General features: G+C 49.5%; 1 protein-coding gene across 1 annotated transcript; it reads right to left on the bottom strand.

The window, feature by feature from the left end:
* Positions 1–136: 136 nt before the first annotated feature.
* LOC115385375 (cilia- and flagella-associated protein 45-like) lies at positions 137–24,377 on the bottom strand. Its single transcript, XM_030087356.1, has 4 exons — positions 24,155–24,377; positions 19,057–20,322; positions 327–500; positions 137–177 (listed from the first exon to the last, which is right to left on the bottom strand). The coding sequence occupies exons 1-4, from the start codon at positions 24,375–24,377 to the stop codon at positions 137–139; spliced, it is 1,704 nt and encodes a 567-aa protein (XP_029943216.1).
* Between the last annotated feature and the right edge of the window lie 413 nt (positions 24,378–24,790).

Raw genomic sequence — 24,790 nt, 5'->3', positions numbered from 1 at the left:
ATTAGCATAGTGAATCAAACAAAACAAAGGCTGCCAGTGATGTAAACTCGGGGAATTGAACCTCCTGCAGTTCACTGCTCGGTCATCCTGCGCTCGCCTCACCGTCTCTCCGTGTGGAGCCGGGGAGCGCGATGGCTTACAGCAGGGACCGGAGACCGGCTTCAAAGTGGATCCAAACTGGGAAAAGAAAGCGGTTCTCACTTCCTTAACAAGAACACAAATATGCACATAATCCAGCAGCAATGCCTGCTGGGATGTCATTATCCATGCAAGATTTGTTCTTCTCAAAACTCTTTTTTCCCGTCTTGCAGAAGTTGTTTGCTGACCTCTGCGGTCCGAACGGGACCGGTTCCCCGCCCTCTCAGCCGGAGCGCCGTCGGCAGGCCGTGGTGGAAGCGAGACCGGCCGGGCCTCCGGCGCCCTGCTGACGGTCTCCCGGCGCCCAGACCAATCAGGACGGAGCTGACGAGGCTGCAGGAGGTCCAGCAGGTCCTCACACCCTGCCACACAGGAGGACAGCAGAGGACCTCTACAGGGGGACAGCAGAGGACCTCTACGGGGGGACAGCAGAGGACCTCTACAGGGGGACAGCAGAGGACCTCTACAGGAGGACAGCAGAGGACCTCTACAGGGGGACAGCAGAGGACCTCTTCAGGGGGACAGCAGAGGACCTCTACAGGAGGACAGCAGAGGACCTCTACGGGGGGACAGCAGAGGACCTCTACAGGGGGACAGCAGAGGACCTCTACAGGAGGACAACAGAGGACCTCTACGGGGGACAGCAGAGGACCTCTACGGGGGGACAGCAGAGGATCTCTACGGGGGGACAGTAGAGGACCTCTACAGGGGGACAGCAGAGGACCTCTACAGGAGGACAGCAGAGGACCTCTACAGGGGGACAGCAGAGGACCTCTACAGGGGGACAGCAGAGGACCTCCAGCCGTGACGCTGAGGGCAGGTCCTCGTCTCCCGCTCCTCGCCCTCAGCGTCATTAATAAATGTTTTTTGAATAAACGAGCGGTGTTTTGTTAGCGTCGCGGTCAGAGCAGATTAATGACCTCCGTCCGGAGCGTGATTTGTTGCCGTTCGACACCCGGCCGCCCGCACTCCGTCTTCCTGATATGACGGAGCGTGGAAAGCCGCGCCGTCCATCAGGCGAGTGCCATCTCAAGGTCACTCCTCCCGTCTGCGCCGGACCGTCAGTGAAGGCAGCACGTCGCTCCGGGGTCAAAGGTGGAACGGCCAGAGCATGATCGCACAGAGAAGAATGTCCAAACATCTGTCAGGCTGCTCTGATCCGTCACCGTCAGCGCGTCCCCGGGAGAACGCCGCATCGTTCCCATCAAACTTAAAGACAATCGATTTTGCAGTGTTTCCTGCATTGTGTAGTGTTTCTGCTTTTGTTGTAGAGTTGCGTACTTCCAGGCCACCGTAGTGTTGTCATGGAGCTGTCACTCATTCACGTGTACAGTTTTACTGTGCCGGACTGGACTCTGGACTGGACTCTGGACTGGATTCTGGACTGGACTCTGGACTGGATTCTGGACTGGACTCTGGACTGGACCCTGGACTGGACTCTGGACTGGATTCTGGACTGGACTCTGGACTGGACTCTGGACTGGACTCGGGACTGGACTCTGGACTGGTTTCTGGACTGGACTCTGGACTGGACTCTGGACTGGACTCGGGACTGGACTCTGGACTGGTTTCTGGACTGGACTCTGGACTGGATTCTGGACTGGATTCTGGACTGGACTCTGGACTGGACTCTGGACTGGACTCGGGACTGGACTCTGGACTGGTTTCTGGACTGGACTCTGGACTGGATTCTGGACTGGATTCTGGACTGGACTCTGGACTGGATTCTGGACTGGATTCTGGACTGGTTTCTGGACTGGACTCTGGACTGGACTCTGGACTGGTTTCTGGACTGGACTCTGGACTGGACTCGGGACTGGACTCTGGACTGGACTCTGGACTGGTTTCTGGACTGGACTCTGGACTGGACTCGGGACTGGACTCTGGACTGGATTCTGGACTGGATTCTGGACTGGACTCTGGACTGGTTTCTGGACTGGACTCTGGACTGGTTTCTGGACTGGACTCTGGACTGGACTCGGGACTGGACTCTGGACTGGTTTCTGGACTGGACTCTGGACTGGACTCTGGACTGGACTCGGGACTGGACTCTGGACTGCTTTCTGGACTGGACTCTGGACTGGATTCTGGACTGGATTCTGGACTGGACTCGGGACTGGACTCGGGACTGGACTCTGGACTGGAACCTGGACTGGAACCTGGACTGGATTCTGAACTGGACTCTGGACTGGATTCTGGACTGGATTCTGGACTGGACTCTGGACTGGTTTCTGGACTGGACTCTGGACTGGAACCTGGACTGGATTCTGGACTGGACTCTGGACTGGATTCTGGACTGGATTCTGGACTGGACTCGGGACTGGACTCGGGACTGGACTCTGGACTGGACTCTGGACTGGAACCTGGACTGGATTCTGGACTGGACTCTGGACTGGAACCTGGACTGGATTCTGGACTGGACTCTGGACTGGACTCTGGACTGGATTCTGGACTGGACTCTGGACTGGAACCTGGACTGGTTTCTGGACTGGACTCTGGACTGGACTCTGGACTGGATTCTGGACTGGACTCTGGACTGGACTCTGGACTGGACTCTGGACTGGATTCTGGACTGGATTCTGGACTGGACTCTGTTGACGGCTGAAGCTATGAAGCCGTCGTGTGAGCACGTCCTGCGTCGACCCGCTCGCCGCTCACCTCCCTGAAAATGCATTAGTTCCCCCTAAATTTCCATTTCAGGGCCGAGGTGCCGCTGCAGTGCAGCGCGTCTTTGATCACATGAGTGAGGAGTGTCGAACAAGCCATTTGATTTGCATACACACTTGTCTAAAGTTTGCATTTATCCCGTACCTGTGCAGCACACACTAATGAGGCAATTACCGAGGCAGCCGGTCTGAGCGGTGCCGGGGAGACGCCGCCGAGTTCACAGCTGTGGGATTAACGTGGCGAGCCGGACTTCAGAGAGGCGCTGGCAGACGGAGGGGATTTCACACTATCTAATGAAGGAGACTTTTCACATTTCATGGCAAATAATGAATTCTGAAACAAATTTGCTGCAAAAAAGAAATGAGCTCGGTCAGAGTGACGGGATGCATTTTAAACACCGCCGAGGATCCTCAGGATCTGCTGCTTCCAACGCCTCAGCCGAGCTGCAGCGAGCTCTCTGGCTGCCATCGCTCTGATCGATCTGGAACAAATTCTCACTCCAATATTTAACTGATGATCTTGGACAAAAGAACATGTGAGACGTGACTGTCAGGTTTGGTTATCAGAGTTCTGCTTTAAAACCATGTGACCAGACGCAGATTTGATCTGCGTCGTCTTCCTGCCAGTGCTCAGGACGAAGGGCCGTGAAGTTCTAGATGTTCTTGCAGATCCCTTTTTTTTTTCCCCCTTGTCCTGTTCAGCAGCTGGGGCGTGCAATATTGTATGATTGTAGCCTTTTACTATCTGAACAGATTTTAATGTTAGCAGCAGGACGAGACTGAGTCTCCTCCTGCTGCTGCCTTTATTTAAAGCTGGCATGGCTGAGGACAGGACCGGGACGGAGACTCTCAGAGAGCGAGAGACAGAAAGAGAGAAAGATAAAGAGAGGGGGAACGGGGGGGGGGGGGGGGGGGGGGGGGGGGGGCACAACCTATGTACAAAGTCACAATACAAAACAGTGTTGTCGACGCACCACACGCAACCAAGAACAATCCCAAACCCCCAAATCTAGACAACACCAAAACAGAGTCGACAACCAACACAGAAAATTACAGAACCACACATACATTTTTTTTTTTTTTTGAACCATATTAGTGAACAGACCAGGCCACCAAAATAAAAGGAGGTGTAGGGGAGGAAGGAAATGCAAGGACACCACAAACCCTTTTTTTTTTTTTTTTTTTTTTTTTTTTTTTGAATATAGCTAGTCGTAACTAGTAGTAAACTCGGGGCGTGCATCAAGAGAGGTCTGCTACAGATCACCATTAGTCTAACCACCACAAGAAGACAAGGTAACCCAGTATGTGAAGAGTGATTAAAGATCAACGTGATCATGTGAATATGATGGTGACAGTGATGGTGATAGTGATCATGCATATATGACCTCTGACCTCTGAGAAGGCCAGAAGCAGGCCAGAGAGGCCCTCAGAGCCCAGACAGCCGGCGGTCATCACAGAGCCCGGATCCAAGCCGCCCCCCCAGGCAGACGCCCACGCTCCAGTCCAGAAACGGGGCAGAGGAAAGCCCCGGCCGGGGACCCCGGCGGTCCCGGGGCCCGGGCCCCGCGGAGCCACGACCGGCAAGAGCCCGGGGCGGGCAGGGCCGAGAGCCCAAGGCCCAAGAGCCCAGGAGCCAAGCCCCCACCCAGGCGGAGGCAGATTTGATGTGCGTCGTCTTCCTGCCAGTGCTCAGGACGAAGGGCCGTGAAGTTCTAGATGTTCTTGCAGGTCCTGATCTTGCTGGAGTTTCCTCGGCAGGCTCAGAGCTGCAGCACGTCTCGGGGTTTGTTTTCTGCAGACTGCTCACGGTGACTAATGAGGAGCAGGGGAAGATTCGGGCCGATCAATATGAAAAACAGACATTTTCCTAAAGCCTGACTAATTATAGCGAGGACTTCGATTTTAGTCTGGAGCAAAGACCAAACCAGCTGAAACAATCAAAGCGCGGCAGCTGGTTTCTCCAGCGGCGCTGGGTTCACCTGTTCCTGCAGCCGCCGCCGGGCCGGGCTAACGTTACGCATTAATATCCACTGATGACCTCCGGGACGAGCCGCAGCATTCGTCTTGTGCGTTCTGACCTGTCCTGCTGGACACAGAGTAATGTGGTGGCTGACCGGCGGGCTGACCCACGAAGGCATTAGAATGTGGACCACATGTCCGGACCGGGTCTTCCGCTGCTGCCGCCACCGCCACCACCACCGCCACCACCACCGCTGCCGCCGCCACCACCGCCACACGCCACAAAGTCCAAGACAAACACCGGCGAATGTGCTGCATGAAGGCTTATCTGCGCTCTGCACGCTGCTGATGGAACGGCTGTATCTGCCCGGATCGGATCGGCTGAGCGGGCGTGGGCGTAAGAGCATAAACACGTGTAAACACACACACACACACACACACACACACACACACACACACAAACACACATAATCAGAACAACACCTCAACTGCAGAAATTCCTCAACCTTCAAATATCATTGAACTCTTGATATTCTGCATATGTGTGTGTGTGTGTGTGTGTGTGTGTTCTCCAACAACAGTGACAAAAGCTTGATTGACAAGTTCAAGTAACTGGAAACATTAGCATCTTAATTCCAAAGACTGTCACATTTGGTTAGCATCTCCTCTTCAAGGATGCGACTAATAACGGAGCGGTATTCATGTTCCTGAACAAGCCCTCCTTTATAACCTAATTGCTTTTGGTTCAATAGCTTAAAAAGTCATTAATTACAGGGCCAGCTTGTAATGGAGGTTAAGGTGGCTTTTTCACCAAGGTAATGAGCTGGTGTGTGCAGCGGCCGGGCGGGTTTTGATGCGATAATAGGAGGGCTGAATACCATTTTTCCATCTTTGCTCAATGACGGCGGCGGTGGAGAGAGGAGATGGGCCTTTTCACGGCGCGCCAATAAGAAGAAATCTAAAAAGGCAACAGATAATTGAATTCCAAACAGTGCTATTTGTGTAGCTGGCAGCACATTAACGTGAGGTGCAAATGGCCTTAGCCAAATGTGGATGACATCAAAATGATATGTATTGTGGTGGCTCGGAACGTAATGTGTTTGTATGTGCAAATATGCATGTCCGCTGTGAGGCCTTTCATTACACCCTCCGCGGTGACGGCTGGATGGCTCTCTGTTTGTTTGCTGCTCGCCTCCCGCTTTGTTTTCCAGCATCACAAGACATGCTATTTACCACTCTCTTCTTGGCATGGTATTGATTACCTGCTGAGGATTTCAGACGGGAAAATACACAATCTGCAATTGTTGTTTCACCAATGTTGAGTGGCACGCTAATCTCCCGCCAGATATACATGCATGAAATCTATAAGCAGCACAAAGCAACACGTGTTAAAGACGTCCAACCTCGGGATCAGTGATTTTCTTGAAGACGGCCTCGTTTCTTTACTCCTGCGAACCATCGATCAGAGCCAGGCACAACAGTCTGCTTCCCCTTTCAGAGCGCATTCAGCGGAACCTATGACCTCTAACCCCCCAGAGATCTGATGGCATTTCATTGATGACCTCCTCAGCGTGAGGCAAGTGAAAATAGAGGGACGGTGAGATGGAGGGGGAAGGGCCGCTCAGTGACTTTGGAGGAGATTAGACGATTGAGTTCACCTTTAATGACGGTGGAGATAGTCTTTCAGTCGGGGGAAATGCCAGAGCTCAGCAGTTTGTTTTGTGTAGCTTTAAGAGCTTCCTGTGTCAGGTTCAGGTTGCCTGTCTCGCTCCCCGGCAGCGGCTCATTGTCTCCCGGCCACAAAAGGCAGCACGGTGCCGGGCGATCGACACAGCGGCTCAGCCCGACCGCTCTGCCACGGCAAGCCGAACCTCCACAGGGAATCTCCCGCCGGCCTGCAAGGAGTCTCGTGACAAAGCATCCGCTGCAGAGCGACTCCGTGAACACGGGAATCATCTGCTGCCCATTCACACTTTTCAAAGACATGTCCCACTCTGGTGAATCTGATTATACCAGCTGCGAGCTGAGCCGTCCGTCAGTCTGGAGGAACCTGGTTTTCTCAATCCGTGTGTTTGTTTGGAAATTATGTTTCATGATGCAACAAAAATGTTGTGTTAAGACGGACATGCTGCATAATGTGACTCTCTGAGCTGTGTTTTCCTGTTTTTGCAGTGCCTGAATGTTTTGAGCATGAATGTAAAACCTGAACCCTCTGAAGCTGAATCATGTCTTAGACTTTTTTTGAGGACAAGTTAGCCTATCACCCCAATATATCAGCTGCAGCAGTGTCACTGGGAGGCTGAAATACTACAGCTCACTCTGAAGAGAAACGGAAAAATGAATCGGAAATTGAATCAGACAGATGTTATATATCTGTGTGTGTGTGTGTGTGTGTGTGTGTGTGTGTGTGTGTGTGTGTGTGTGTGTGTGTGTGTGTGTGCTTCCGGCTCATCCAGACGGGACAAAGACACCTGACAGTCTCTCTGCAGCTCGTCTGGAGGTAGACGTAGTCCTGCCTTTTTCCAGCTGATGTGAAAAAGCAGAACTGTTGAAAGGCGGCTACATTCCTCCCTGCCTGCGACTGACAACTGAATATTCCATTCATGAACGACAGCAGTCCTGTCATGATACACCTCCTCTCTGGAAGCTGGAGACGGAGGGAAGAACAGTCGGACCACTCCTCCCATTCTGCTGAAAATGTCTGAAAACCAGGGAGAATTCACTTGTAGTGGATCTTTCCATCCTCAGACCCACTGCCCACTTCTTCCTCCACTCTTCATCTCTGAAAAACCTTCAAAATAGAAACCGTGTTATGAAATATATGAGTTAAAAAGTCTCATTTGGACGAGCAGCCAGTAGAACAGCAGCTGTAATCATAACCAGCTAATGCTAGCTGGCTAGCATTTCACTGCTGGACATAAATATAGTACAATAACTTTATTTTCACTAAATTCAAACTGACGGTGTTCATTCACCTGTGAAAAGTGATCCTGGAGCCCTGCTTTCAGCAGTCCACCAGTTCCGCTCTGGATCTGGACTTCTCTGCTGCTTTAGTTTGTGTTTTCAAATCTGGCGAGCCGACCAAGATGGCGGCCGGATTCCCTGCACCAGAGCAGCCTATGAGGCGTAATGTCTATGAAGACGGCGGCGCCACGACTTGTCAGCTCCAATAGGTAGCCGTGGTCAATGTGGCGTCTGCTCTTTCTATGTCTCTCTTCCGCGATACACAACCAAAGCAGTAATTCGCTACGAATGGAACACACTCCAGGTGTCTACACCGTGAGCTGTGGACCAACAGAGCTGCTCACTATCTGGAGGAGACTGGCTTACTTCCAGCATCTCTCTGCTTTGGTCTGTTTTACCATCGTGTTCATTTGAGGAAAAATGGTAAAACATTGAGAAATCACTCCCTGTAACGAGCCGGTCGGTTAAAGGGTTACACACACAAAACACACAGCTGCAACCCTCCATAACACATAACATGAAGAACACACATGAATGTCATAAACTGGGCATCAGCCTTTATTGTCCACAAGGCTGTGATTAAATCAACACGTCTTAAGAGAAATGACAGACGATGCAGAAAAAACAAAAAGTCTGCTTTTCCTTTTGATTAAGCTTTAAGTTCATCAATAAAAGAAAAAAAAAACTCTTGATGTGTTTTTACAAAATGATCTATCAACATTTATATTTTCAAAATTGAAGATTTTACAGCTCGGAACATTTTTCCCCCTGTGTCTGTGTGTGAATCTCTGAAAGGCAGAGTGTGGGGTCAATGTCAGTCTAGCAGTGCTGAGCTCCTGTGTCAGCATCCGACGCATGAGGAGGTGAGACTGTCTACACACACACACACACACACACACACACACACACACACACACACACACACACACACACACATGCGCGCCAGCTCCGGTCCGTGTTGCAGGAAGTGGGCTGTCTGTATGAAATCCCACTCCGGGCGTCCTGTGTGAATCTGGGAAAGTTGTCAATAAAAGGTAAACTTGTTGTTGGTGCTTCAAACAGTGAAGGACGTCCACCTGTGTCGCAGGACTTCAGGATCTGTCTCATCGTCCTGTCAGCGCATGCTGGGATAGGCGGTTTAGTGGGGAGAGGAATCGGATGTACCTTTTTTCATTGAAAAAAATTAAAAGGCACACTACCCTCCAAAAATTGAAAGTCCAGGTCTGTAGCCCAGCGGTTTTCAAAGTGTGAGGCGTGCCTCCCCTGGGGTTTCTGGGGAGGCACGGTGTGACAGACAGCTGACAGCAGACACACCAGACTGTGAGTGACGTCGCTGCAGAGCTGGACCAGACAGGGGCATCCAGTGTGAGGCGGTGTCATCTGGTTCTGAGCTTTCCAGCCTGGCGTCAGGAAGAAGCTCCAGAGTTCGGCTGGATTTCACACCAAAAGATGAAACTGGGGCGACTGCAGCTTGCAAAGTTTTCATGACATGGATATTTTTTTCTTCTGTCCAGGATGAAGACATTAAACAGTAAACATCCCATTTGTACTGTTTAATTTCTCAGTCAATGAGAATCGATAAGAGAATTGTCAAGGAATTGTAACAATAAGCAGTATTGATAATGGAATTGGAACCGCTACATTCTCAATAATTCCCATCCCTACCCCCCGCTAGAAGTGAGCACCGCTTCTTGTGTTTTGTTTGTTTGTGAAATGTTGCTCTGTTTAAATAGTTCAAGCAAGTTTAATGACCGATGTTCTCACTGTTAGCATGTCAGTGTGTTTTCCCATTGCAGTTAGCAATAAGCTAGCTGATTTTTTTTCACAATGTAAGTTGTTTATTTACTGTTGTTCATCACATCAGTGCAGACAGCATGATTCAGCCTCCATGTATCATGGGGGCAGCAGTCTCAGCAGGGATACCCAGACTTCCTGTCCCCAGACTCATCTGACATCAGACTCACACTCAGCTGCGAACCGCCCCAGTGCATGATGGTCCAGGTTCTATGAAGCCAACAGGACAACATCGTCTGCAAAAAGCAGAGATGAAATCCTGTGGTTACCAGACCAGACCCCCTCCAGCTCCTGGCTGCACCTAGAAATTCTGCCCATAAAAATGATGAACAGAACCGGTGACAAAGTTCAGCCCCGCCGGAGTCCAACATGCAGCGGAACAGCTCCGACTTACTGCCGGCAATGTGAACCACAGTCTGCTTTTGGGTAATACGGAGACCAGACAGCCAGACAAGGGGCCCCGGATTCTGTTTTCCCGGAGCATCCCCACAAGACACCATGAGGGACGCGATCGGACGCCTTCTCCAAGTCCACAAAACACACGTGAACTGGCCTGGCGAATTCCCACGAGCCCCCAAGCATCCCCTGGAGGGTCTAGAGCTGGTCCAGTGTTCCATGACCAGGACGAAAACCGCATTGTTCCTCCTGACTCCGAGGTTCAGCTATTGGTCGGATCCTCCTCTCCAGTACCCTGGAATAGACTTTCCCAGGGAGGCTGAGGAGTGTGATCCCCCTATAGTTGGAGCACATCCTCCGGCCCCTCTTTTTAGAAAGAGGAACCACCACCCCAGTCTGCCAATCCAGAGGCACCGTCCCCGACCGCCATGCCATGTTGCAGAGACGTGTCAACCAAGACAGTCTCTGCACATCCAGAGACTGAAGGTACTCAGGGCGAATCTCGTCCACCCCGGTGCCTGGCCACCTCGGTGACTTCAGCTTGGGTGATGGACGAGTCCATCTTTATATGACAATAATGGAGAATTTTGACATTTTGATCTGATTGAAGCTTTCCTATTGATTTGTTTCTTATGTGAATATCAGATTGGAGTTTTTAATCAGACCTTACAGTGTTGAAACATGCTTGACTCGTACTCTGAGTGTGAAATCTTCCATTTTTGATGTTGCTGTGTCTTTGTTGCTGAGTCCCTGGCTGGTCCCGTCACGCTGTAAGTGAGACCCAGTCCTCTTCTCTCCCCGGTTCTTCTCCCGGTTCTGGTCCTGGCGCTCCTGCTGGCCCGGCCTCTTTGAAGTGGCTTGTTGGAGCGGCTCCCATTACAGGGCCGGCCGGCCAGAGGCCATCTGTCTGTCTGAGGAGAATGCTCTGGCTCAGGGGCTCATCAGCAGAGGCAGCACACTGCCCACTCTGTCCTCACACACACACACACACACACACACACACACAGTCTCGTATTTCTATCCTTGTGGGGACCGTCCATTGACTCCCATTCATGTCTAGCCCCTAACCCTGACCCTTACCCTAACCCTAACCCACACCACAACAAAGCCTAACCCTAAAGAAATGTTTTTGCACTTTTACTTTTTTCAGTAACAACAACATGGTCAAGAAAACACTGTTTCTCCTACTTAGGACCGGAAAAAGGTCCCACAAGGCACGTCGTTCCACGTTTTGCTATCCTTGTGGGGACATTTGGCCCCGACAAGGATAGAAATACAAGAACACACACACACACACACACACACACACACACACACACACACACACACACACACACACACACACAGCAGTGTGAACACTGCCAGCACAGCTGTAACCAGAGCAGTCTGATCTGGAGGTTGAGGAAGAGCCACAGAGCAAGATCTTTGAAGTCGACGGGCAGCCGCCGGGATTCAGACGTTCAGAAACGGACTCGGGGTGGTGTGGTGTGGAGTGACAGAGTGACGCTGACAGGAAGCTGAGTGCTTTAACCCAGCGAGCTCAGGCTGTGAGCATCAGTAGATCTGCTTTAACAAACACATCATGCTCATTAAAGTCCTGAGCTCTGAGGGAAGTGAGCAGCGTCTGTGTTCAGAGCCATGTGAACGCTGCAGCAGCCTGAGGAAACAGGCTTTCTGAACATACATTAACTCTTTATTATGAAATAATGAAATCATTAGCTGGGTGCATTTAGCGTGGCCATCATGCATGTTCATATTGAGATTGCTTCTATCTTGACTTAATGCATCAGTGGTGTTATTGTGAGGGAGTTATTCCACAAAATAATCAGTCGGCAATAAACCCAGATAAAGAGCAGCAAACAGCAACTCCACCGTCAAATCAGAAAGGTGTAAATTAACAATTTTCTTTCCTTCTAAGAACCTCATTATGGAGTCAAGTGCATCATTACCATAATAAAAGTGAAGACACACCGAAATCAATATGCAGAGTCTGGTCCAACAGTAAATTTCAGCACTTCATCAAAGTGCTTCGGTTCCTGATCATGTAGAGAGGACAGCAGGCCTCTTCAGACACATCGTCTTAACGACGTCTGAGGAGGGATTCACATTTCTGCAGCATTGAAGGGAGTAGCTAATATCACATTAAAAACCTCTGATACGATCACCACTTTTCCTTTTTCCCTCCGAGAAGCTGTAAAACAATCCATTAAAAAAAACAATTTAAATCTCTTGACTTGAGAAGGCCGTTCAGGCCCGACTCTCCTCAGATTCAGGGTGAATATACGGATCCCGGACAAGCCGGCTCTGTACAATCCACTTATCTCCCCTGCAGCATCTGGGCATGGATATGATGGAGTGGATGTTATCCAACATGGCACCATGACAGAGTCAACAGTACAGCGAGCGCCGCACAAGGACGGCGGCTCGATCGGCTGCCGCTCGCGTTCCACTCTGTCCATTAACTGAGTGCAGCAGCGATTCAGAGGCCACAGTAAACACACAACGACAACCTGGGAGCACACAGCCATCCGGCGCAATCCCAGGCAGAAGGAAACCCGCTCTGCACGCCGCCGCTTCATTTCTCAGTCATTCTTCTTCTCTCTCAGAGATGAGCGTTAACGGGGAGAAAGCCAGACGGTCTTGAACGTTTGCAGAAGCAGAAGACAGAATGAGACCGTGTGGAAACAACAGAGCAGTTTAATAAACGGTGAGCAGGTGTTGATGGCGTTCCTGATTTCCAGCAGTCGTCTTGTTCCTGGCGGCCTTTCCAGACTCGACCCCAGGTGACGATAAATGTCCCAGCATGCTTCGCTCTCCGGTCGCTCAGTGCAGTGTGTGTCACGCCCAGAGATGGATTTAGTTCTCGGTGTTTGGCGGCGGCGGATCTCCACGGCTCCTGATCCCCGGAGAACGTCTTCATCGGCCCCTTTTGTTTATCAGGATGTTTGAATATTAACGGCTGTTTTTTCCAGAAATAACGAAGCGATGCTGCATATCCACACATCTGCACATTTCCATGCTGCTTGGTAATTCTGCCTCTCGTCTTAATTTCCTGCTGTATGCACGCCATCAGAGCGTCATTTGCATATGTGTAAAGGTCTGGAGTCTGGGGAAGCCCCCCCTCTTCCTGTCTTCACATATTTGGTTTGTTTACTCTTCATTTGCATGGTGTGGAGAGCAGCATCACCGCGACGGTCTGTCGCCGTCTCACTGCCTCCGATTTACATGTGTTGCATGACAAAGACCCCGAGACAAAGATGCTAATCGTTCCGCGCTAATCGCCGTTCCTTTTCGTCGGCCCCGACCGCCGCCGCCGCCGGTACCTTCACGGCCTCGCCGCCGCATCCACCCAGTCCCCAACAGGTGTTTATATTCCAGATCCCTCCAGCACTAAACTTTAATATTCATGTCGGCCGATAAAGGGAATTACTCCTTGATTGCTCGGAGGAACACTGATACATCTGGCAGATAGAGCAAGTCGAGTTTCAGGATTCACATCATGTTTTCCCTTTTTTTTTTTTTTTTTTCTTTTTGGCTGGGCTGAACTTTCTCTGGGAGCAAAGTCTATTAGCAGCAGTCATTTCTTATCTCACTTGGCACACATTTGTTCCTCTGCGAGCTCCGATGTGTCTTACAATACACATGACCTGTGGAGGGTTCAGGAATCAAGGCTCATCCAGGAAAACAGACTGTGGCAGCATTTCCAGCAGCTTGTGTTAAAAGAGGAGCTGTTTAAGACAGACAGCTTTCAGTTCACAGCTCTCTGATTCAGTTAGCATGAATTAGCACTGGGCAATATGGGCGAAAATTTCTACTGTAATAGAAAGCATGTGTGGTGCTGATAAATACTGTGATGTGTTATTTTCTGGACAAACTCACAGCTGATACACTGTCAGAACTTTTATTGTGCAAAATGTCTTGAAAACAACACAAGACTTTTCAAGTCATTTTCAGGATGTGAAACAGATGGCATCTGTGATACCAATCGACCGCTGATTCTTTTTGCCTCCAGAACATGTTGAGTGTCAGTCTGCTGGTGTGTAAAGGCCTCAGTATGCTCCCCCGTCGCCGCCACGGCGTTCCTACGCCGGCAACCCTACGCCGCTACTGAACATATCTTGCTTCTGCGTCAAGGGAACGCCCTCCTCTGCCAAGCCGCCAGCAGTCACAACAACAATGCGGCTTCCGTAGCTCCGGCTTTACCTAGACATAGATATCTAGACATAGATCTATAGACACGCTGCACTTACCGAACATATATCTGCATATATGACATATCTGGTGACACCGGGCTGTGGTGGAGGAGAGGCTGAGCAGACCGTGATGAAATATTGGTGAAACTAATGAGCTTTTGGACGATTAAAGCCATTTTAGGAGCGGCTCTACACATAGCCCGGTCTGCTGACAGTGCTAACACTGCTAACAGTATAGGGATGTGCGCCGCTGCTCAATTTTAGATCTAAATTTCTCCTGAAGCACTGTTCAGATCAGAAAAGCATTCCATGTGAGTTCTACTTTATTCTATAAACAACACGAAAGCGGAGCAATCACAGCCCTCGACGTTCACGTCACCACGCGTCGCCTCGACGCGAAGTCACTTTTTTTGGGAGGCGCACGTCATGCCCCGGCGTAGCCCTACGACGGGCTACGGCGTAGACGTCGTAGGAACACCATCACGGCGATGGGGAAGCATACTGAGGCCTTAAAGGTGCATTAAGGAGTTTTACAACCTTAAAAATACTTATTTTCCACCATAAACATGTTACACATTTTTAATGCTGTGTACAATGAGCCCTGACATATTCATTACCAGAACCTCTAACAGCGCTAAACTGTCACTTGAAAGTCACAGTGCCGGTCCGGCTCCAGAGTTTTTTTGGGGAGAATTTGAAAGGAATGACGTAATGCACGCTCCGGCTGGTGAGGTTTCGTTTTGTCCGCCATTACTCCGCCAGATGCTTAGTGAGCAACAACTGAGCAGGAGCTTCCAGAAAGTCAGAACAGACTGGCTTCTAGCACTGCCACAGCTCCACACAGACTCCACCAGGGAAAAGAAACTTACATTTTACTCGAGAGCTACTAAACAAGCGAGGAAGGAGTTCCCCTCTTCTGTGCACGTGAGCCACAGGCACGAGTTTTTCACTAAGCTGCATTATGCCCAAGGCCTGCAGGGGGCGCTGTTTCGCATAAAACGTGCAAATTCCTTAAGGCACCTTTAAAGCTGCCTTTTCCTTTCCACTGGACTGACGGCGTCGGTGTACGGTGCAGTTTTTGGGCTTTCTTTATATTCCAAAAAGTGCTGCGCTTTGAGTTGATGAAAGTCTTGTATTAAAGTCTTGTCACTTACTGTATTTTTTCGGGTCCATGTTGCTAACAGTCTTTTCTCCGAACACCTCCTCCTCTCAGAGAAGCTCCGTGCCTCCAGCGACAGACGCAGCTTGATGACATCATCACCATGCGCTGCCACGCTCTGTTGCTGTTGTTAAAGGTTCAATCAGGAATATTATCACATCACGTACCCCCCCGCCCCCTCTATAGGGTTGCCAACTCCCAGCAATTGAAATAAGGGACACCTCTCACGGGCAGCTGAAAAGAATAGGGTTTTTGGGGAGGGTCAAAAATGCATATATAACAGCATTTTGGCACAGTTATACCGACGACAGACGACAAAAACACATCAGGATACTGAATTACACTTACAGTAACAACATTGCAATAATTCATGATCAATTTGATCAGTTTGTATTTGAGGCCTACAGTGAGACAGTTATCATTGAAGTATCATCATCATCCTGGACAGCAGCTCTCAGCCACTGACCGGACGGTGGAGCAGCTCAGCAGCTCCTTCAGAGGAGACTGAGACCCTCAGAGTAGGAAGGAGCTACCACAGGCCTCTCATCCCCACCGCTGTCAGACTGTACAGTTCTACTGTGTAGAATATGAGCAATAATCCTGGACATTATAGTATCCTGCACCCCCCCCCCTCTAAGAAATTCAGCGACACTTTATCATCCATTCACTCTGCTAAAACATATTGTATATATTACAGTATATATCATACTGTATAGTTATACAGTATATTGCATCGTACATTGCATATTGTATTGTATATATTGTATATATTATATATTTCCTGTTACATTTTTAAGATTCATGTTGTACATACAGTTAGATCTTCATTGTCTTTAGCTTCTGTTATCAATCCTGGTATGATTTGCACTGTTGCTTGTTAATTATTGCACCATTCATTACTTTTGCACCCCGCTGTGGGTTCTATGAGCCTATACACCTGCAAATGTCTCCACTGTGAGATTAATAGTCTTCTATTCTATGCTATTCTATTCTATTCTATTCTATATTTATTGCTAAATGTGCAAAATAACTTTAAACAACTCTGTCTCTTCTGGATTTTAATATTTTCTTTTTATTTTCAACTAAAAAAGTGCAAAATCAAAACTGAAAAACCTTCTGAACAAAAAAACCAACAAGGTGCCGTTTCTAAACTGAAAACACACCACGGTCTGCAGCAGCAGACACACATCAATGAAATAAATATAATATATCCAATATGGAAACGGCACAAATTTACACGTCTATGGACGCACACACAAGTGGCAGATCAACAGACAAAAATAGAAACTTGAACTTGAACGAACAGACAGACACCGGATCAAAGGCTGTGCTGGAAACCTCATACTTACCTAGTACTCATTCTGACTTATTGAGTATGCAGTGTGTTTACACTGGCAGTATGCGATTTTGAGTGTGCGAGAAGTTCCCAGATGCATACTGCATTCTCCAGAAATGTTGAGTAGACATCATGGGTTCACCGCTCATACTGAAATTACCCAAGATGCAACGCGACGGACGTGACAGATGGTTATAGATATAATTTTCCCTCCAATTTTTGTGCCAGTAGGGATGTTATGTTAGAGATTTCTGATTGGATTTATATTGATTAAAAGTTGTTAAAAAAAAAGCCAAAAAAAAAACACTTACATCTGACAACAAGTCCATGCTGAAAGCGACCATGATGTACCGAAGACGGCGAGCCGATCTTCGTTGAAGAGCCGAAAAAACTCTCCGTCGGTAAGGCGTCGTAACTGGTCCAATTCCGTTAACGGGACGACGGTCCAAACGGCGATGTTAAGCTAGCTATACTGCTGACAGGTTGGCTTCTTGTTTTCAAAGTAAAAGCACAGATTTATCACTGAGGTGTTTTTGCATGAGAAAGGGGAAGAGGTGGTTTATTTTTGTGATAATAACCTGAAGTGCGTTGCTCACTGTGTCTGACTTAAATTTCCCCGAATTCGTACGAACAAAATCCTAAACGGTTGATATTCAGACAAATAAAGGACACACTCGGCTCTAAACCACCACTCTGTCGCCTAATTTACAAAAAAATCTCGATAAAGTTCTACATTTGAAGAGTTTAGAGCTAAAGTGAAATCAGCTTTAGCCGGTTGATTTGGGCTCGGGGAGGAGTGCAATGCATTGTGGGTTATTATGTAGTATGTTGTAGTGTACGGTGCAGTTTTTGGGCTTTCTTTATATTTTTGCCTACTGTCTGATGGACTGAGTATGCAGTATGCAGTATGGAGTTCGTGAAACTCAAATACGGGACGTCCCAGCTGATACAGGACAGTTGGCAACCCCCCCTCCGGAGAGCGCCGTGCAGGTTGTCAGTTTTCTTACATATTGCCTTTAAAATCTCTTCCCGGGGCCAAATCTATACCATTTCCACTGTAAAGCGTTTAAACGTCCCACCCCGAGCATGAATGTTGAGTGAAAGCTCGCATTCTGTTTTCCTTTGAGACATGCGGTGATGATCTTTGCGTTTCCGTGCAGTTTGACATGCAGCGGCGTTCTGAGGCTGCCTGACCTGGACCTGCAGGGCCTTGCTTCCTGACACGGGCGTCTCCCGGTAAAGGATGACCCTCATTTCTGTGGACACGGCACTGTGTCCGCTCCCCCGGATCCCGGCGCCCATTCCATTTCATGCTGCATCGCCCCTGCACGTGATTATGCCGCGCTTTCAGGTGCAAAGGAGGAAATGTTTCGTGAAACTGATGTCCCTGTCAGCGATGTGCGGCTCTCCCTTCTTCTGCAGAGTCTGTCAGCTCGCTGATTGGTGAATCGCCATCCCGGCGTGGGCGGCGGCCCCGCCCCGGCGCCCTGCTCGGTGGGGCTGGGAGCGTCTGCGTTGTGAAAGCGACGCTCTCCCGGACTCGTTTACACTGGCTGAATGGAAACCAAATGGTTTCATGCTGAGCCACAGCGAGTAGACAGTGTCAACACACCACCGTCTACAGAAATGCCATGCTCAAAGGCTGAGAAGAAGAGGAAATATTTGCTGGCACATAAATACAAGAAGTAAAAGTCAGACATTTGTTTTCCATTGAAAGCAAAAAAGTCCCATCATCCTGTTTCTGTGAATGTGCTTCTTCTGAATCTGCAAACAAAAACATTGAATGGCGGCCAAAGCGAGGGGGAGCAGATGATTTGATGGGATGTGTGCAGTAATTAATTAGTCATTAGCTGATTCTTTGGGCAGCTGAGACGACAAAATGAAATCTTCTGATCAGTTCTGAGGAATGAACTCTGGCTCGAACACTCCCTCAGCCGCCCGTCCGGCGCTCCACAGTCCCAGCAGCCGTCATTACCAGTCAGGGCTTTAACGGCAGTCGATCGACGACTGGGAACTGTTCTGGATATGTAATGAGAAGTGTTTTATTTTAATGATTCAGAGCAAACCAGACAGTGAAATCACAGAATCACAGGAGGCAGTTTGAGTTTTATTTTATAATTTTATTGAATGTAGGTTTTTTTTTTCTTTGTGGGTGTCCTATCTGCTTGCTTTTTTGTTTTTTAACTTAAAGGATGAGTTTTACTGATTTACTCCCTGTGTCATAATATTGCTTCTTTATCTTTTAAATATCTTCTTCCTTAATTCCCTCTCTATTTATATTTCATACGTGTGCCCCTTTAAATCTGTATTTTCTATTTCTACGCTATCTACTCATCCAGTGTATCTCAGCTCTGATCCTCAGGCCCCCTGTCCCGCCTTCTCTGTGGCTCGCAGTCAGTGTTGGATTTTCTTGTCTTTTGTTGGGGCCTGTTTCATGGTTGAATTACAAACCGCGGTTCTTGGTCCTCCTCTCCACCAGTTGGCAGTGCTTCTCAGGGACTCGTGTTGCTCTGAGGTCCTTCAGCTTCTTCTCTTTGAGGTCCTGGATTTGCTTCTGCTTCAGCTGGGCCTTCTCCTGCTGCCGGTCGGTCTCCTTGAGGAGCTCTCTTCGTTTCTCTGCAGCCGACAGCTTCTCCTCCTGCATCTGCTGCTGGACGGCCTGCAGGTGGCGACGAGCGTCCTGCTGCTTCCTCTCCTGCTGCTCCTGGTCCTTCGCTACCCTTTGTCTCAGAACCCTCAGATCCCTGTCAAACTGGGCCTTTTGCCGCCCGACCTCTTTGGACATGCTGAGCCCTTTGTCCTGAATCTGTTTCAGGCGGGACTTTTCCATCACGGCTCTGTCTTCAACCTTCTTGACGGCCCGCTGGACTTCAGCTCTTCTCCACTCTCTGTCCTTCGCTTCCTTGATCCTCCGAGTGTGGAGCTCTTCCTGCTTTGCTTTCTGATCTGCTGCTCTCTTCTGCTGAGCCCCGAGTCGCTTGATTTCTGCCTCTCTCTCCTTCTTGATTCTTCTCTGCTCAGCTTCGTGTTCGGCCTCCTGCTGCATTTTCTTCTTGTTGTATTCCGCCTCTGTCCGATCGGCCAGCTTCTCCTGCTGCTTCCTCTGCTTTTTGGCATCTATGGACTCAGCGTTGATGCGCTTGATCTCGTCCTGCAGAAGCTTTGTCTCCTCTCTCTTCTTCTCCAGGGCCCTCAGGTCTTCCAGGTCCATTTGCTCCTGTTGTTCTCTGAGCTGCTTTCCCTCTTCCTTTTTCACTTCTTTCTCCGCTTGCTTCTTCACCAGGTTCTGCTGGATCTGCTCCTGAATTTCATTCCTTCCCCTGATCCTCTGCTGCTTGCGCTTCTCATCCATCTTGTCCGCAGCATCCAGAGCCTTTTGGCGTTCCACCTTCAGCATTTCGTGGACACGGCGCTCTCCCTCAGCCTGCTCCTTCTGGAGGCGTCTGTGTTCCTGTAACTGGACATCACGAGCAGCTTGACAGTGAGCTTCTCCAATCAGCTGGTTCAGCTGCTTGATCTCGTCCTCTTCCTCCATCTTTAACGCAGCGGCCCTCTCCACCACACGCTTGTCTCGTTCTTGCTTCTTGAGCTCCAGCCGAGTCAGGACTGGGTTCTTCCTATGATCGATCTTGGACATCCGAGTCTTCCTTTCCTCTGACGCTTTAATCTCCTCTTCTTTTTTCTTCTGGAAAGCCTTTTGCATGGCATTCCTCTCCTCTTTGCCGGGAATCGGGAGGCAGACGTCATCTTTTTAAACTCAGACACTGGCAGAACGGTGGACTTTGCTGGAGCAGGCCTCTGTGATCCTTTGGCTGGAGGATTCCTCCGCGGTTCACAGACTTTCTGAATCGGGTCCTTGTTGGGGGCTTGAAGTGGCTTCTGGGATCGCTCGTTCTTCCTCACGCTGGGGCTTCCCCGTGACACTGGCACAGCTTTCTTCCTGAAGTCGGACATTGTTAAACGCTCTCTAGCTGCTTCACTAACGCTAAACGTGCTCGGTCTTTGACAGACAGAAGCCACTTCCCTCCAGCTGCACAGTAGCAGGAGGCAGGGGGCTTTCATTTCTTATGTGCTTTGATCTTGTTGCCGTGGTGACGGATGATGTCGCCGGTGCCATTGAGACGAGGTGTCTGGAGTCACCTCGTCTCCATGGCAACACACACACATCTGCTGTGCAGCCTGGAATTTTCTATTACTGCTGGATTTCCGTTGATAATCTGATCCTCTCAGTGACGCTGATGCCGTTTCGCCCTCAGAGGTTCTTGCTCTGGTCGTCTGCTGCTCTTCTCGCAGGTCACCGGCTGGGCGGAGCTTGTAATCATCAAAGCAGCTCCACCTGGGAAGATCAGCTGGCCGGCTGAGCCAGGTCTCTCTCTGCCTCACTGCTGCTCTCTCCACACCTCCAGCCAGCCATGCGGTCCTTAGTGGTATTTTATTTTGACACTGGAAACACACACTGCACATTTTCCACTACCGCCACAGACCCTCACACACTACTGATCCTAATAACACACGCCATCGGTACAATTTTTATGACTAAAGAACCTTTTGAATGCACACATGTCCGTCAAACTCAGCGTTCCTTTTGTGCTTGTTGCATGCAGTTAGTAACAAAACCACATGGATGAATCGGAATTCTGACATTGACAACAAAACAAAATAAAAATCCTTTATCTGAGTAGTTTTGAGAAGAGTGCTTTTACCTGAATGTCAGCAGTGTCACAGTCCTTGTTCTGACTAGTTTTCAGTACTCTTTCCAAACCTGTATGTTCTTGACAGTTACAGATCTTTCATTACTAATTCTTTTGTGGATTGTGTGAACATGATAATTTCATGGTTTTTCCAGTTCATGTTCTGATTGTGGCATAACTTCAGTGATAACATGTTTCAACAAAACTAATCAGTTTCACCATCCACATCTTGTTTTTGGAAGTGAATAAAAAAATCAAAGTGACCCCCCTGAAGTTGTCTGGTTCCCCCTCGAGACCCCCGCCCTGTACTGGAGGTCAGGGATAAAGCCAAGGTGTGCTGATGGAGCAGCACTCAGAGCTTTACAAGGAAATGAAGGAAAGACATTAAAGTAGTTGATGAAGAATCAGAATCTGAAAACATTGAGATTCTGAAAAACACCAGAAACAACAAAAGACAGAAATGTTTTAAAGCAGAATTGATGAGGGAAAGGCTTGATGACCATATAGGTAATAAGACACGTGAAATCTGTTGTTTTTTGGAAACTGTTTATTGTCCTGCACAAACAACCGTGACCTCGGGCCTGAGAAGTGTGTGTCAGTGTGTCTGCAGTTTCCATGTGAAGGGACATTGTTTTTCAAACACTGAAACTTTTCTGGAACCAAAATGCTGAAGTAATGCCTCAGGCTCTCGTCCCGATGTTGTCCTGTTGGCTCCTTCCACATCATTTGGGACTTTGTGGTGCAGCTGAGGCCTTCATGCGGTTCCATGAATGGTACCTTCATTCAGTACTTGTGGGTCCCGGTTGATCCGTTGTGTTTGGACCTGGCGGGTCCTGAATGGAGACACTGGCTCAGTCGACTGGAATCCTCCCGGACGCTGGGGAGATCTGATTCCCTCTCACTCTGAGCGCGGAACTAAACACTGCTGCATTATTCATGCCTGTATCACTTTATTGCTGTGCAAGGTTTTCACTCAAAGTTTCTGCCGCACCATTCAGTCCCGATGCCCTCGCCGTTAACTGCCGAACCCTCCTCTCCCCCTCTGCCGTCCCGGTTCTCCCATCCCCAGGTCTGACCTGACGGCTGGAACGGTCTGAATGGTTCCCAACAGGTTATTAGATCGCAGTCAGCACATCGGCCAACTTTACCCTCATGAAGACTCATTCAGAGTTTCAGCACTCATTCAAAACATGAACGGAGTGTTGAGACTGCAGCTGCAGGAAAACATCTCCGTCTCACATTTTCTTCAACCCGAAAATATAAATCGCTTAATTACCTCAAGATTCTGAAATAGAAGACGACCCAGCACACAAAATCTATTAAAAACTGGAACACTGAGGATTTCAGACAGAGTTTACTGGAGCCGTCAGGTTTTCACGCTGTAACACACACGACTGCCTGCACTGGCCGACATGATGACAAACCTCTGGAGAAACGTGTCTTCTCAAAAAACCTGACTGCTAACAGAAATGGAAATGAAAACAGGCATAAAATTACTCTAAATGTATGGAGTGGATATTGAGGGATCCAGTGGTTGCTGCTGGACACTGATCTCAGATCCCAGAGAAGATGATCCTGATCACACCTCAGGATCTTCGATCTTGAATAACCAAATAATCAGCAGGCTGGATCCAGATATCTGTGACGTCCGGGCCACAGAAAAACAGAGAACGCGGGGAAAGTGGCAGTTATTTATTACCTGTGAAAAAGCAATAACTGGGAAATGGCTGAGCAAAGAGTCCCCAGCAATCCCCACAGAGATAAACACAGTTCAAGAAATTCCTATTAGAGTGAGACGCTCTCTGTTTCTGCGACGAGCAGCTGAAACTCAGAAAAACACTGGAAAAACCAAATCAGCAACGATTTGCAATATCCACCTCGAATGCCAGCGCACTCCCAGGACAGCACGGCGTGAGTGTGTGTGTGTGTGTGTGTGTGTGTGTGCCCTGCTCTTTGTTTCACACAGGCTCAGAATTCTGTAGTTTTTTCCTCCTAACAGATAATTATTTTGCTTCTGAGTAAAGTGTTTAGTGAAGTGAAAGTTTTGGGTTTGGTTCCGTCCTCACACCGAGAATCTAAGCGGTGGAAGCATGAAGGCCTCAGCTGCACCACCAAAGTCCCAAATGATATTTTCTCCACACTTTCATGTAATTTAACTTTATTGTCTAAAAGTCTGGAGAAGAAACTCAGTAATCATGTTTAAAGTGAGCATGGCTCTTCTTTCAGTGTTTTACTTCCTTTTGTTTCTAAAAAGAAAAGTAGTTTTAATGTTTTAGCTGTTTTCTTGTATTTACGTATTTAAACTAGCTTCGTGGAGTATTTTGATCATGTCATTGACAAGAACGTGCAGCTGGATGAAGTCAATCTGTTCTCGTGAATAAAATGTGGAATGATGTTTCACTAGCTGTCAGAACGAGCCAGTGCTACCCAGCATGCAATGAGCTGAATGAGGCGGTGATGAGAGGAAGTGGCTGTTCTCCGTCAGTGGTGATGGGCGGACGCAGGTCAGGCTGCACGCTGCGATCAGGCGGGTTCATGTGAGAGGACCAGAGACGGTTCCAGACCAGATCCCTGGATCGGCTCTCGGGGTCCCCCTGGTGCAGCACAGTGTCGGGGAGATAGTGACGTCCGGGCAGCAGAGGAAGAACAGAGCTGGCTGGATATCGGGGCTGTTTCCGTGGAGCGCTGTTAAAGATAATTCGGGATGACATGCCGTTTTGATCTGGACTGCTTTAGCGCGCCACTGTGATCCGTACGGGGAGAAAACGCACATCGCTGCTAATTACCGGTGTGAGTTTGACACACTGCCAGAGTCAGCAGCGATCAGAACGTTAAGCTCTGCCAGCAAACCTCCACACCTTCTGACCTGCAGTACCAGGGCCAGCAGCTCCCCGCCTGACCGGCGCTCTGCATGGCGCTCTGCATGGCGCTCTGCATGGCGCTCTGCATGGCGCTCTGCATGATGCTCTGCATGGCGCTCTGCAGGGCGCTCTGCATGGTGCTCTGTATGGCGCTCTGCATGGCGCTCTGCAGGGCGCTCTGCATGGCGCTCTCCATGGCGCTCTGCATGGTGCTCTGCATGGCGCTCTGCCCGGCGCTCTATTTGGTGCTCTGGCCAGCGCTCTCCATGGCGCTCTGCATGGCGCTCTGCAGGGCGCTCTGCAGGGCGCTCTGCAGGGCGCTCTGCAGGGCGCTCTGCCCGGCGCTCTGCAGGGCGCTCTGCATGGCGCTCTGCCCGGCGCTCTGCAGGGCGCTCTGCAGGGCGCTCTGCATGGCGCTCTGCAGGGCGCTCTGCAGGGCGCTCTGCAGGGCGCTCTGCATGGCGCTCTGCAGGGCGCTCTGCAGGCGCTCTGCAGAGCGCCCTGCAGGGCGCTCTGCATGGCGCTCTGCAGGGCGCTCTGCAGGGCGCTCTGCATGGCGCTCTGCAGGGTGCTCTGCAGGGCGCTCTGCATGGCGCTCTGCAGGGCGCTCTGCAGGGCGCTCTGCAGGGCGCT

Source organism: Salarias fasciatus, unplaced genomic scaffold (assembly GCF_902148845.1).
Source record: "Salarias fasciatus unplaced genomic scaffold, fSalaFa1.1, whole genome shotgun sequence".
Classification (NCBI taxonomy): domain Eukaryota; kingdom Metazoa; phylum Chordata; class Actinopteri; order Blenniiformes; family Blenniidae; genus Salarias; species Salarias fasciatus.
The sequence above is the reverse complement of the archived record's forward strand: the minus strand, read 5'-3'. Positions and strand labels throughout refer to the sequence as shown.